Here is a 15,194-nt window from a genome sequence, read left to right as displayed (position 1 = left end):
ACAAGAAATTATCTTCTTATATACAAACACTTACATTTTCGGGTATTAGGCATCAATTTATAATCCATACAATAGTTAACAAAACATTTTTATTAATATTCTTATTGTGACGATATCGTGATCGTTTTCCTTCAGGCATTGCCTCTGAAGTACGTCTTCGCAATCATGCGGCTTGTCCATATTTAGAAACATCAAATGATGCACACTGTAGTAAAGGGGTCATAAATGTCGATAGTTACCGATGAAAACTTGGTCTTCTGCTGCTCTCTTTCGAACTTCTGATACTCGTTCCTGTCGTACAGATAGAGCAGCACTCGCCAAATGATCAGGATGGCTAGACCAATCAGAACGATCCCTGCCACGATACCGAGGATGATGGGAAGGATGTTGACTTCCGGAGGGCATTCTGGAAAATAGTGGAGGAATCGCATCGATCAGCATATCGATACAAGTGCCTTCTCTTCTATTTCTTTAGATATATCAATGATCGTCACAATTATCACACTATCTGCATTGGACTTTGTTCGAAAAGTAGATATAGCACCTGTAATCTATGCTCAAAGATGAATGGTTCTGTCTAGAACAATAACGACATATACAGATGCTCTGGTAGCGAACATACCTTTGGTCCTCTGCACGTTGACTACCAGTGAGTTGTCGTCACCCTTGCCATACGAGAAGGTGAACAAACAGTCGTCGTCGTCACGGAAGCGGCACAGCTGGGTCTCAGGATCGTCCACTGTTGAGAAGAGCAGCAACGTTATGTTAAGAATTCTTCCTCAGTCATCAGACACAGCGTAACATATACATGTATCATTAATGTTGCGCTTACAATATTGCACCCTTGACATCATATGCATGTTATTCAGGATTGATACACCACCAAACTGCCATTGCTATTCTTATTAGAGTGATATTTACGTCGGTCAACCTTCTACCAAGATGGCTTTGGTTTTTGGTTTTGTCATACGCCTGCAGCAAATTTGCATTTTCAACCCTCCTTGGTTTGTTCTACACAAACATTTATTTTCTGAGAGAGTTTCTTACCGACGACGTCCACACTGTCCACCATGGTGACGTTAAAGGGGCACTGCAGACAGTCCACGTCTGTCACGTCTCCGGACTGGAAGGCCTGGCACTGCACACAGCCTTTGTTCCCTTCACACTTCCCTGGGCACGTCTGTACAACACAGGTTAACATGCATCCAATGAGAGGTAGATTCAAAGTCGTATATTGGACAAAAAACAACAAGATACATTGTACGGTTCAAGTTCCTGCGTCACTTGAAAATCACGTGGTGACGCGGCCTAAAAGTACAAACGTTAGTTGTCTTTCTCTTCCATATTTCTAAAATTTTCTTCCTAAGCTTCAGTCTACTTGTCGAGCTCTCTCTTTGCTCTCTAGCGTAGGAGGCAGATGACACTGTGAGATGTTAAGCGTTAAGTTTAAACATTCGATACACAGTACCAATCTTTAGAACCATTCGCGTACCGGACATTCCTCGCATGTTGGTCCAGCAAAGTTGTCCTCACATTTGCACTTGCCACATTCGCAGGTGCCGTGACCGTTGCAGACCTCCCCATTCTCGGAGATGCAGGCGTCCGTGCGGGCGGAACACTCGCACGCCTCTCCCGTCCAGCCCGACTCGCACACGCACTGCCCGCAATCACACGTGCCGCGACCTGCAGAAAGAAACAACATATACATATGTAACGTTACACAGTTCATCAAACGAATTTCGTTAAGGAAATCGAGTTTTACGAACGTTTCGGTGAAAAAAATGTTGAATTCCCGAGATATGAGAACAACTAAATCACTGTTAGAACTTCCTCTGTCAACTTGCGTTCTACCAACACCCAATCACCGTACTTGCGCAATATATCTGAGTTTCTATCTGTACTGTCTTTATCTTCCTAGCTCAGAAACACTTACCACCGCAGATGAGCCTGTCGTGTCTTAGACAAGAGAAGTTGTCGCACTCGCAGAACTTGCCCCAGACCTTCTCCCGCGGGTCCTGGCGAGCTGAGCACGTACACTGTCCGCACAGGCAGTCTCCACGACTCGAGCACACGGCCGTGGCGTTGTCCATCCGACACTTGGTCTCGTCCACGGCTTCTACACTGTCTGCATTACACTCACACGTCTGGCCGTACCTTTGGAACGATAGGAGGGTGCTCAAGTCACATCAACACATAAGGAGCAAAAACAGACAGCGTTGTCTTAAGTCACCTAACTATAACTCTTTTTTTTCTTCTTCTCTCAGGCAATATTTAGTTTACTTTTATTTGGCTCCACATTGTCTGTAATCGATTCTATCATCCCTGGATGACCCATCTCCATACAAGACGAACATACATGAAGGTATATACTGGTACAAATAGTAGATTTGTACCTGCCCGTGTTGCAAACGCAGACTCCGCACTCCAGAGTACCGTTACCGGCAGAACATTGGTCGCTGTCCGGGACCTGGGGTGAGGGTGAAAAAATTGGAATAAACGAATGACCGTAGGGGTGAAGTAAGAGAAAGGAGAAGATATTCGTACTTTGTTTATTTATTGAAACGGGCCAAGTGCACACTGAAATTTGACAAAAAAAATCCCTTGACGGGTTGAAAAGGTCTCCATTCCACTAGACGGAGAATGCACTGGATTGGATTTTTTTCAACCCTTTATCTAATAATTAGAATATCATGTAAAATGTAAATGCATCACTGACAAAAGGTCAAACCATATAAAATGCGTTCAGTGATCTGTGAAATTTTAGGTCGCAGCGAAGACGCTGGCCCAGTGGAATGGAGATGTTAGTGACATGACTTACCGCGTCCACTGAGCAGTCGCAGGAGCACATCGTTGTCACCTTGATCTTCATCTCGTCTCCGAAACCTACCGGGTTCAGCGAGAACTGCAATTCACCGCCATCTTGCGGACACTCGGCTAACTTGACCGTTATGTTGAACGCGACGGTGTCACCGACCGCTAGATTCTTGCACTCAGCAGCGCCCTCTATCACCTGGTTGTCCAGGCAGAGAGCCGTGAACTGCAGTTCGATCCCCTCAGGCACGTTGGGGGCCTGCATCCTTACCTCGGAACGGAGTTTCTTACGAAGAAACAGAAATTATTGACATGTTAGTGACATAGACAACGGGTCACTTGAACTTGACAAGGATCAGAGCTTGATTGATTGCCAAGGACTGATCTACAGCGTGTAATTGGCAGGAGCTTTACTTCGTGTACGGAAATAGCGTATGAAATCACTGTGATATGAGAAACTTCTGAAGGCGTTTTTCCCTTTCACATTTCACATCACGTTCAAAACTATTTGAAGTCAAAAGTGTAAAGATCTTATAACATACAACGACAGCGCATTTCCCGTTATACAGAAACTAAGAATAGCAGTCTTGTGAAGATACCACATCGTACGTATGACGCAGTTAATCGTATCTAGACAGATACGGCAAACTGTCAAAATAATTAAAACGGCAATGCTTCTTACCTTGTAGGCATCCTCTACCAAGAACACGACGTTGGAAGAGTCTTCAGCTAGAGTTTCTGCGATGGCGCCAGAGAACATATTTGCCAGACCCTACAAAACAGATATACAAAACCATATCAAAATGTCACAAGAAAATGCAAGGTTGCAGGTTTAGAACATGTAGCAAATAACATCATGCAGAAGAGAAACATCGCTACATTGTCATTGTTTTCTTTAATTGTACCTTATTATTCGTAATCATCCCTCAGAATTTGCAATAAACTATAATCACATGAACACCACGCTATGGAATTTGGAAAGCTAAACATTCATATTCATATTCATTGTGCGCAAAAGTGGTAAATATTATAAACACGCAAAATCATAACATAAGTACTGACCCTGTAGATGTCGATCTGCTCCCCGGTGACGGCGAAGATGGGCTGAATGTTCCGTTCCTCCAGCACGGCGATCAGCTGGCCTACTGACGGGTAATCCTGGAACACGCGTGGGAAAAACTTAGCATCAACAAACAGCCGGTCCAGAGCTCCATAAAGAACAGAGAAAAACAGTGTGGTGCGTAGTAGACTTCAGTTGCCAATGCAAACTAGACCTATATACTTAAGAATTCCAAATGTAATGGATCTAGGTCTAAAACAGGTTTCCCCCCGAGAGATATGTATGTGCGGAGGCGCTAGACCCACGATGCTGAGATAAGGAGCCATCAAAGTCAGTATACGGTAGCGATCATAAAATAGTACTTAGGAACAAAATAATCAAATAGCTAGGGTCTACGGTCAGTGATGGTGACTAAATGCTGTTTCAAAGTGCAGTTTTAAATCCTAACGGCCCTGGTCATCAAGGCTCAGTGTTGCTCACCAGGTTGTTGAGCTCGGTGTAGGTGCCGGAGGAGTCCAGGTGGCACTTGGCGTCGTTAGGCGTCAGGATGCCGCCCAGCTTCCCGTCCCCAGCCGAGTGGAACGGCGCGTCACTGGCGAACACGATCAGCTTGGTGGCCTTCTCTCGCCAGCCTATTTTTTCCTGAAAGTACATGACATCTTTGTAAACATATACCAGATTTAACCAACATTTAACAAGTATAGCCAGTGACATTATAACTATCACATCAGCTAAGTTCAGTTCCATCATTAAAACAAAAAATCTGATGAACCTGCAACTTATGCAAACTTCATAAGGAGTACGGTTACTGAAGACGGCTTAAAGACCCTTACGTTACAGACGGCGGTCTGCATGAGCGCGTCGAAGCCGCCCTCCGGCTGGTCCAGGTTGCCGGACACCTGCTGCTGCCCCAGCTGTACGCTGAACTCCTCGGCCTGGTCCGTCAGGGACAGCACGTTCCTGAACCCGAACACGGGCGCACAGCCGCCGCACGGCTCGTTCAGTCTACATGGGGTGGGAGGAGAACGTGGTACATGTTATGACGGATGATGATATTTTGCCGAGGACTTTTAGCGAAGTTATGGCATATGGCAGAACCATCCATTGACAATGTTGTTGCTGTTGTTGTTCACTTTGAATTGCGTTGCTGTTGTTCACTTTGTATTCTCTGAGTGGGGTATACGAATAGGCCGGTTGCTAGCCCTTGACCTTTTAGAGGCACCTCGCCGAAAAAGAGACCTCTGTTTTACGTGTGACAACGATCAACAACAACATTGCCCGACAGCTGAAATTTAAACGATAAACACACACGACTATCTGCGCAATATTCTTGAAAACTTGTTTACTGTCGCACAATAAATGCAACTAGCTAGGTTCTAACATTTCATGAGCATCGCCTCATGCACCAAATCCGCCGTTTTTTCTCCAAGAAGAGGTTCACTCAAAAGCTTTGCTCTGACATTCTTACAAGCGCTTATGTCCCTTTTGTACAACGGATACCTCTTTTCTCACAGTGAATTTTGAGATGACATGAGAGAATATTTGTAACGTTACTTACTTCCCAGGAGCCAAGTTCACGTACGGCGCCACCGTCTTGTCAACAAAGGACCCGAACCCGACCCGGAAGTTACTGGTGATGTTTCTCATCTTGTTAACTGTAGCGACAGAAGGACATGATGAAATATTTTATAACAATAAGCAAATGTTACACAACTTTGGGTACATGAATCAAAGAAGAAATAAAAAGAAGGTCTTTGTGCCATCCAAGTTTATATCGTTTTTCCCAAGGAAGTTCTTACTGAGATTGACTCCTAGCGTCTTGAGGTTTTGCAAGTCGTTGTCCATAGACTTGGACAGGTCCATGAGGTAGTACAGGTCTACTGGGTAGTCCTTCACCTGGCGCACCTGCATCTGTACCTGGGCGCTGTCACCTGGGAAAAATAGAGCGTACGGTATAGCCAACGTTTTCTGTCCAAAGGAAAAGAGATAAACAAAATATTCGATACATCGGGAAATGATTATCAAAATGGAAGGAACCTTGTGGGCAAAATACTCAAGGTCATCCAGTTTGGTGATATGAAAGAAAACAGCATAAAAAGTTACCTACAGGAGAGTACGTTTATTTGATTATGCCATTTCTGTTACAGGGCGAGGTGTATGATTTGATTGAAGTTATCCCTAACCGAAGAGGTCCGTGACAACGGTAAAATGTGCATGTGTAACTTTATCTATGATTAACATTACTTCAGCAAGTCACAACGTATGCGGTATGAAATAACACAGCAGCTGAAACAAACAATATTCGGAAAGCAAGCTGACTAAAGTAAGCAGTAACCAAAGCTCCGGTCCGACATACCAAAAACTGTTATCAGTATGTGTGTTTCTGTACATTCCAGACGTGCTTCATTGGCTGTTATCGCCTTTGCTATCCAAGCGCCTTAGGCAGTGTACGTCTTAGGTTATTTAGAGTTCAAATAATCTTCAACTAAAGCTTAATACTTAGTCAAGAACGGACGTTTTCCCATTGGACTAGCTCATGACTATTTCATTGAATAATCTATGGCGTCATGAAAAGTATTCCAATATTTACCGACGACTCCCATATAAGGTAAAACTCGGCAATCCAAGGGCACGTACGGAAGCCAGTCGGCAGAGAAGCACAAGCCCATATAAGGGAATTTTCGGATTCTCACCTGGCCGTAAACTGAGACGCACTTCCTGCGGTGACACCTGCGTGACGTCACTGCCTGTCTGGCTCCCTGTGGAGCTGAGTGGGCGTCCCTGTGTAGATAGTAAACATTGATATAAGGTGCTACTAAAACAAACCGCGGGAAAGGTAATAAATAACTCGGGTTTCTTATAGACTTTGGCCACACGAAGTAAATTCTTTTTTTTTGCTGGAAAATGTAATGGAGACGTAGCCATAACTGTCAGTTGACGAGATATGAAACATTGCGCCTTCCTTTAGTCTCCTTTCTTGTTACACTGTGCTGTTAATCTTGTAAACATTCACCTTCTAAGCCTCGTCAACTTTCACCCAGTGATCTTAACGATATCGATACGTGATGTAAGCAATTGATACTTGCACATTAATACTAGTACTAGTGCAATGTGCTGCTAACAAACAAATAGACCGACATCTCTTACTAGTAAAATAATGTGATAAAGGGTTGCTATCAGATTATTTCAGTAATAGATACATTCTTAACATCTCTTACTAGTAAAATAATGTGATAAAGGGTTGCTATCAGATTATTTCAGTAATAGATACATTCTTAACATCTCTTACTAGTAAAATAATGTGATAATGGGTTGCTATCACATTATTTCACTAATAGATACATTCTTAACATCTCTTACTAGTAAAATAATGTGATAAGGGGTTGCTATCACATTATTTCACTAATAGACCGACATCTCTTAGGCCCCCTTTCCACTAGACGGCGATCGTGCTGCGCTCTCACTGCGACCTAAATAGGATATGTGTAATCTTTACTTTAACACTTGGTATATCATACAAAATGTAAAAGTGTGACTGAGAAGACAACAAAGCACACAAGGTGTAAAAAGATTCGTTTCTTTTCTATAGAATTCGTTGAACGATCTGTCAAATTTTAGGTCGCAGAGAGAGCGCGGTGAGAGCGCCGTCCTAGTGGAAAGGGGGTATTACTAGCAAAATAGTGTGATAAGGGGTTGCTATCACATTAATTATGTAATAGCAACCCTTTATCCCATTATTTTACTAATAAAAGGTTAAAAGATTGGTCTAAATTTGTGTCTACTAGAGAAAAAATGTGATAGCACCCCTCTATAACATTAATTCACTAATATATAGACAATTATTGAGTAACCGCTAAAAGCCAAGTTATCACAACTTTTCCAACTATCACGTTTTCTGTCCTAAAATACTTTTCAAGGCTAAATAAATGTGTTAAATAATCAAGTCTCAATATTACTCCCATGTACACTGCACAGAATATTGTGACCTTCTTCTAATCACCCAACAGGGGCTGGTACCGGTAGATACATGAAACGCAATAGAATGAGCGCCTGTGCATTTCGCATATGAAGTAGTTGTTTTTTTTTTACATTAAGGTTTTAAGTGTGCAGACGACGGCGGGTAAACGCACCTGAGAGATGACTGTGGCGCTGGCAGGATTTTGTATTTGACTTGCTGCACATCCGTTCTCCTGTAATCTTGAGATGACGTCACACCTTGATGCTGATCCTTCAACGTAAGACTGAAAGGGATATTGTTCAAAAGATGTCATACAAACATACCAAAACGACAATAAAACCAATAACCTATAGGCACATGTTAGCAAAGAAAAAAGAATGACAGCACAAGAAAAATGAAGCCCCAAAACAAATTTTCCCGTACCTCCTCTGCACACCACGCACACTGCGGACCGCGCCTAAGACATTCCGCGCACGAAGCTGGGCTGTTCTTCGAACATACGTCATCACCTTTGGAAAGACAAAGAAAGTTATAGTACTGTTTTTAAAAAATGCACATTTTTATCAAACATTTCAACAAAATAATGGAGCGAGGCCTAAGGTTGTAAAATACGAGTTCCATATAATCTCCAATAAATGTTGGGAACGGTTCAATATAGCAAAAAAGCGTTACAATATCCCCTCCTAACATCCGTCGGTAGATTACCAATAGCTCCATCCTGGTGTTTGAAGACAGTTAGCGGTTGAGCCCTAAGATGGCACAAGGCCGCTATTTTGTGAAGGAAGGAAAGTTTCGGATGATTACACAGACTGATAGGCGAGATTCACTCCGGGCGGTGTCGGATTTCCGAGACAGATGAAGAGGATGAACCTGTCACAGTGCTCCAAGGCTATGTTTGGAAGCAATATTCAGGCCTATATGTACGTATTAAAGCTAGGAAACTGTGAAGCTAAGATATCAGCTTTATGACATATGTTTGTTGTTTATCATATTTCGAGATGAAATGTTATCTTTTTTTCTTCTTCCATACACTATTGCGGGATTTCACCAAGTTTGCAGTATACTTTCGTCTACGTTCAAGTGGAACTGGTGAAATTAAACCGCTTTGTATTTTAGACAACTTCCCACATTCTTTCCTGTTTTGCTATCAGTTGGCGCTGCATTACAACTCCGACGTCACGCCATAGAAATATTACACGCAAGGGTCAAGGTTTAAACGTTCTAAACATCAAAGACGTTTAAACTAGATTCTTAAAGATCTTGCAAAGGTAATCATGGAGGTACAAGGAACAAGACTGCGAATATGCGATGGGAAATTGTGGACATCATTCGTGTGCAGTCTTCATTGGAGAGCCATGTTTCAACCTAACGTTATACAAACATTACATGAAACAATAATACGCAAGTATATCCATGAGAATTCGAAGTTAATCAGAAATGAGACTCTTTGACACTTCCGTCATGATCTGGAGAAGTTATAACTAAAGGGAAACATTTTGGCAAGCTCGTCGCAACTCTACCGGTTACAATAGCGCGTCTCACATTCTTCTGTCAAAGTTAACGCCATGAAAATGTGGTAGGTTGTTTTTAAGACATTCCAGAGTGACACGTGAAGGTGGCAGTTGACTCTGATTGTTTCAAATCGCGGAGAGGTGAACATTAATGTTGTAACGGTATTGTTGTGTTTTCCCGATCATGAGTACAGCCGTACACTCCATACGTAGTTCCTATCCTACCAAAATAGACGACCTTATCTCCCAGCTGCACGGTGCAGACCGCACTTCCGTGGCGGGAGTTCGTGACGCTTGATTTGCCGTCTGCCAAGGTCCTCCATAGCCCTCAGAACGCGCGCGTTCTTCCCTTGTTCGTATTTCTCTTCAAACAGAGGTTAGGCTCCGGTTGTTTTTAAAGTTTCTGGACGTTTTTGTCCGACGGACATGAAGAAAACATACATAATCGAGAGTGCCTAAAATACCCCAAAAAAGCCGAAGCCGAACTTCTGTCTTCTGATTTGTGAGTAGTGGTTTCCCGATGATACATATACTATTCCCTGGCTGCTGCCGTATTCTGATGGCCGATGAATTTTGTATTTTGTCAAGAAACTTATAACCGTCGGAACGCGATAGAAATCAGGAAACGGTGCATAATAATAACCAGGAGCTGCAGAAAAACACGATGTAAGAATTGCCACTTAGGAGGCTGTGGAGGCTTCTATAGAGGTCATGGTCTCCAAGTAGATGTAGAAAGGTCAAATCGTTCCTGGAGCAGCTAGACCCTGTGTTCCAGGAACTGGTACGATTTTGCCTTTCAACATATCTCAGGAGACTAAGTCTATGGAGATTTTCCTTCCGATTATAACATAGAATGGCTTACCTTCTGCCAAGGTCCCCAAACACAGGGTCACCAGCACTGTCAGACACAACACGGCGCTCGGTAGCCGCACATACGAGTTTCTGCAGAGGCGGGAAGAAAATATTTCTTGTATCAAAATGTTGACATACGACATCTTTGGAGCTTATAGTAAGATATCATGTGATATGGGGCAAAGACTTCCTTTAGAGATATTTTATGCTATGAATGAGAAGAGTCAAATGAAACTATCTGTCGTATAGAAGTAATTCACCCCAGACTTGTGAACATATCAACCATATTTGGTACAAAAAAATGAAATGTTTCGCTGATGTGTGAGTCATAAAAGACGGAAGTCACGACAGGCTAGGATTGCAATATCATCTTCCTGATCCTGACGATCTCCTGTATAAGCACCATATTAGTACACATCGTGATGACGGAAGCATGACGTAACTTTTAATGGGTACTAAGTACTGCAGTACTGGCGGTGAGCCACAGTTTATGTCGTGGAATGGACTGGTGATAGATACTGTGGTTAGATACTTAAACCCATCATCCAAAGCTATCAATCATTTATGAGATATCACTTCTGTACATCGTATCCTTCCTCAAGTTGATCCCTTGTATAAGGAATGCGATACTATCTACACTCCGGGGAAACGTATTGTCACGCTACACTCATCCAGTTGTAGTTTTAATGTACATGTACTGTATCTGGCAGTGGCAAATGAAAGGAGGGCCATCAAAAACATTTTTTTGTATTATCATAAATCACAAACTTCCTGTTAGCAAAGTATTACAGCTTATGGTGCGGTAGCAAGCGTTCATTTTCCCACTTGGGCGTTGTCGATGTAGGGAAAATATATGTACAAAATGACGTTAATGTCTTTTGACCTTGTTGCTGAAGGTAATATACAAATCTTCTCTGTACTAGAGACAATAAAACTACAAGTAGACTTTTATAAACGAAAACATGAAGCAGGTACTTCGTCACGTCTGCCGGTCAGCTCCGCCGATGGCTCATTTCCTGAGCTATGACAAACACCTGGTGTGTGGGCAGCCAGGTGTGACGGTCAGGTACACACCTGTCTGGGTCAAAGGTGGCATGTGCAATAGTCACAAGTACACGACAATATACATCCTGCAGCCCCGCGCACACCTCAACCAGTACAACAATGCATTCATAATTTAGATATCGCAAAAACTTAGCAGCAAATCTTCTGTTAGTACATTTGGACTTGTTCCAGCTGAAATTTGTGCTGTCGAAGCACAACTCGTTCTAAAACACGAACAGTTGAAATGAAAACGAAGTTGGGCGGCTTCCTGTCCCATAATGGGAAAGAGGAACGATGAAATAATCATCACCTTCTGTGCTGTTTCTCAAATTACGGGTACTTGTGATCCGCCTTACCTTACACAGCTGGGAAATTAACATAGGGTTATGGTAAATTTCCTACGGCTACAGTATCAGCATGGTGCTTTCAGTTATGTTTTTGCTGGGGGGGGGGGGGGCTACGTAAACATCATCATGGAGATTATAGATGATAAGATGATAATCTTTAGAAGAATAATAATCATTATAAAGAAAAATTGGCCTCCTTGTTATCATGAACTGGCCAGTGTGTTCTAAATCGACTAGAACTTCACGATTTCGTCGTGTGTCGCTTGTTTGCAATATGTGTCATGCTGCGTTGCTATGTCCGTAGATAATTCCCTCCACAGCAGCCCAATTCTGTGTCTTGTTGGCGGACAAAAGACAGATCGACGGCCGATAAGACAAAACCGGTCTTTACCTTTCAGCCTGACTGAACAATAACAAGGCTGTCACAACATCCCGCCTCTGGGACCTTCCGAATCACCCAAATCATGCGTACTTCGGAATCTCAGACTTGTCTTCAAAAGGCAGGTAACATACTTTACATAGCGCTTGTCAGTTGTCACCACGACTACCAAATAAAGTCAGTGTGAAACTCTTACGTCATTTCTCTTACCTTTCCGACGTAGAAACGCCGTTGAACAACATGCTGGTGTACACAGGGTTGATCAACTAAGAATTAAAGTACATTAGATAGTGGAAACGGCAAGAGCATCATGAGAAAACAAATGCCGATGTCTATGTCGTCAGCCGTTTCCATTTTTCCCCTGAAGAGAGACTATACCTATAATTTTTTTTTTAAACAGAAGACTCTTCTCTCCTTTTTGCCTGCATAACTGCCTGCACACATACAAATTATATTAACGTTACCTCATGTGGCATGTTGCCAATTTTGCGGGACATTAAATAACTTTTGACGCTTTCGGTTTTTACATCTTCGAAAGAGAACCTTTCCTTCTTGAAGTTCTTCCTCCCTCTTTCTAATGGACAGTCAGAACGCACAGATGGGCCGGAAAGCCACTGACAAGGTCCATCAGCAGTTTTTAGAGCGGAATCGAAAACAGAAGCAGAACTGTTACAACATCCCCGCCTCTGGGACCGCCAACCGCCCCAGTCCATACATACACAAACACTCTGCCAGACTCAGACTACTAATAGTCAGCATTTCTCGAGAGAAAGTTTTAAGAAAATAAAGCGACGTGCGTACAAAACAGGAAACGATCACATTACAACATTTATCCGGCCATTCCACCATATATATCATGATGATTAGTTGGTTTTAAAACTCAGCAGTAGAAGAGATAACAAAATGAAACAGTAGAAAGTCAAAATTCAAGATTTCTTAAGATTTTGTACTTTTCTGATACGCCAATCCTGAAGCGCTTTTGTTTTTTGTCATCAAAAAGTAACTTCTTGGCTTATCTGTTGAGGGTTCACCCTCTGTAAGCACAAATGGAACCATTTAGACAGCTTCCCACCAACATTATCACGGGCACAGGGGTCATTGAACAGTTTACTTGACCCCTGCTGACCTTTCCCTTATTTGCCTAAGGTCCACAAGGATACACTCGTCTGGCACTACGCAACGTTCGTTTCTTTAGTCACTTAGAGCGAAACCAAATGTGGGCCCGAGAAGACAGGAAACACAAATATTTAAGACGTTAAGTTTGAGTAACACAGTGCTAGACGTTACTTCATGAGTTGTAGCCTGGCCAAGGACTTTTATGTTACCATAAATTTTGTTACAACATTCTTACAGGCAGTCTGTTACTTTCCACATATTTCTTACAGACCTTCTAGGAGAACAAAGCAAAAAGGTCCTTGTTTTATCACAACAGGGGATTTTGTTCAACACTTGAGAGACAAATTAGACAAGGTAACTTAGCACGTCTGCCTCCTGCTTAGGCACCGTCTGGGGGTGATTACGTTACACATGTGCATAACTTCTAACAGAACCTCTGTTTCTCCACTCAAATATGACTTATCGTAGCAATACATAGTGGATCATTGTGTACAAACAGAGGAATGCTGTGTTCGTGGGACAAGGGTAATGTGCAGTACAGCAGTTTTAAAGCTTTCTTTTACGTGTTCTGATGTCGTACCCCCAACTCTTGTCAAGGAGGTTGAACCTCCTTGCTGGTATCAAGGCACGAATTTTGCTGTTGTGCCAAAGTTTCTACCACATCACAACACATTTAACGTTACAGGTTGTTTAGACAAGTGCGGACGAACTCACCTCTGTCTTGGTCCCATATTCCTCTGTTTGTTCAAACTTGGTAACACGATAGGAAGGAAAAATTCACCGCAGCTGACCCAAATTTCTGGTCCGATCGCGACGAGGTTACCGGGTGAAATGAGGAAGTGAGATTTCGCAGGCGGTTGTTCCTACGGACCGGATGCAGGCCTACTTGAAGCGGTGACGCACCGGAAGTGGGCCGTAAGTAGTCCCGCCCATTTTGGTCAGTCAGCAACTGGGGGACAGACCGGATGGTGATTTTTGAGGCTGCAGGGTATGCTATGACTATGCTATGTATGAAGGTCTATGAAGTGTCTGCCCAGAGGTCATAAAAGGGATTACAATTATACTATTAAACGATAAAAAGACAAGAAGAACAATAACACTTGTTGCATTATAATTACATCAAGAACGCATATGCATTGATATAGCAAGCGAAGATTCCTTATACAAGTCATGACTTTCAACTAATTCTAGCAAGAAGTTTCAGGAAGAATATCAGGTAATATGTGTATGTTTTCATCTTTATAAGTTATGTGCCCCTGTGCATGGATTGATCAACATCCTTGGATTGATAAACTTTAAACCGCAAAAAATCATCATTTTTTCCTTGTCTTCTGCCATTCTTCAAAGGAATCCTGCGCTACTAGTATTAATTTGACACCGTCGTATAGATCTGCCCCACTACCATACCACCATTAACGAACAGCCCCTCTAAAGTTCAGCGTAGACGTAACCATGACAACAGTTGACTACGCTTAGCTCCCGATAAGAATGTGCTGACAGCTGACTACTCTCCAAGCAGACGTTGTTGGGGAAATCTGTGATCTTCTTATCATATGTCGCCTTCGGCTTCGGATCCCCAACAACAGCGGACAAAAAACGCGGCACAGGATAACAATGCCACAATTTTACCCAACAACTTCTGCTTGGAGGGTGATCGCTTACTAGTGATAAAATGTTTGGGCTTTCGATGTGTACTTGTGAGTTGTGATATAAAAATTGCGGTAGGGAATCAAAGCAAGGGAGTTAATGTTACAATTTTACCCAACAACTTCTGCTTGGAGAGTGATCGCTTACTAGTGATAAAATGTTTGGGCTTTCGATGTGTACTTGTGAGTTGTGATATAAAAATTGCGGTAGGGAATCAAAGCAAGGGAGTTATGGTTGGTATAGTATATGATTATATATCTGAAAACTATGCCACTACACAAAGAGCCCAAGTTGTTCAAAGTATAAAAGTCGTATCCTACCAAATTAAAGAATGCTAAGGCAATGTTCCAAAAATGAAATTTAAAAAACAAACAAAAAACTTTTAACCATACTCTAAATCATACAATGCAGCTTCAAAATAAGCACATATATGCCGTGGATTGCAAAAATAGATATCGTAAAACGTATA

At 42.4% G+C, this 15,194-nt stretch overlaps 1 protein-coding gene across 1 annotated transcript in view; it reads right to left on the bottom strand.

Annotated features, from left to right (window-relative positions):
- Positions 1-13,953, bottom strand: part of LOC118409649 (integrin beta-1-like) — a gene marked incomplete in the record, with an annotated part of 15,137 nt that extends 1,184 nt beyond the window's left edge. Inside the window, 18 exon segments of the mRNA XM_035810817.1 lie at positions 240-406; positions 623-739; positions 1,048-1,180; positions 1,493-1,683; positions 1,934-2,154; positions 2,394-2,467; positions 2,819-3,097; positions 3,494-3,583; positions 3,874-3,969; positions 4,352-4,513; positions 4,705-4,876; positions 5,430-5,526; positions 5,671-5,802; positions 6,565-6,652; positions 8,002-8,112; positions 8,253-8,338; positions 10,203-10,282; positions 13,793-13,953. Coding sequence (XP_035666710.1) covers positions 240-406; positions 623-739; positions 1,048-1,180; positions 1,493-1,683; positions 1,934-2,154; positions 2,394-2,467; positions 2,819-3,097; positions 3,494-3,583; positions 3,874-3,969; positions 4,352-4,513; positions 4,705-4,876; positions 5,430-5,526; positions 5,671-5,802; positions 6,565-6,652; positions 8,002-8,112; positions 8,253-8,338; positions 10,203-10,282; positions 13,793-13,809 — 2,313 coding nt within the window.
- Between the last annotated feature and the right edge of the window lie 1,241 nt (positions 13,954-15,194).

The sequence above is a fragment of the Branchiostoma floridae genome, chromosome 2 (assembly GCF_000003815.2).
Source record: "Branchiostoma floridae strain S238N-H82 chromosome 2, Bfl_VNyyK, whole genome shotgun sequence".
Classification (NCBI taxonomy): Eukaryota; Metazoa; Chordata; class Leptocardii; order Amphioxiformes; family Branchiostomatidae; genus Branchiostoma; species Branchiostoma floridae.
This window is presented reverse-complemented; position numbering and strand designations above follow the sequence as displayed.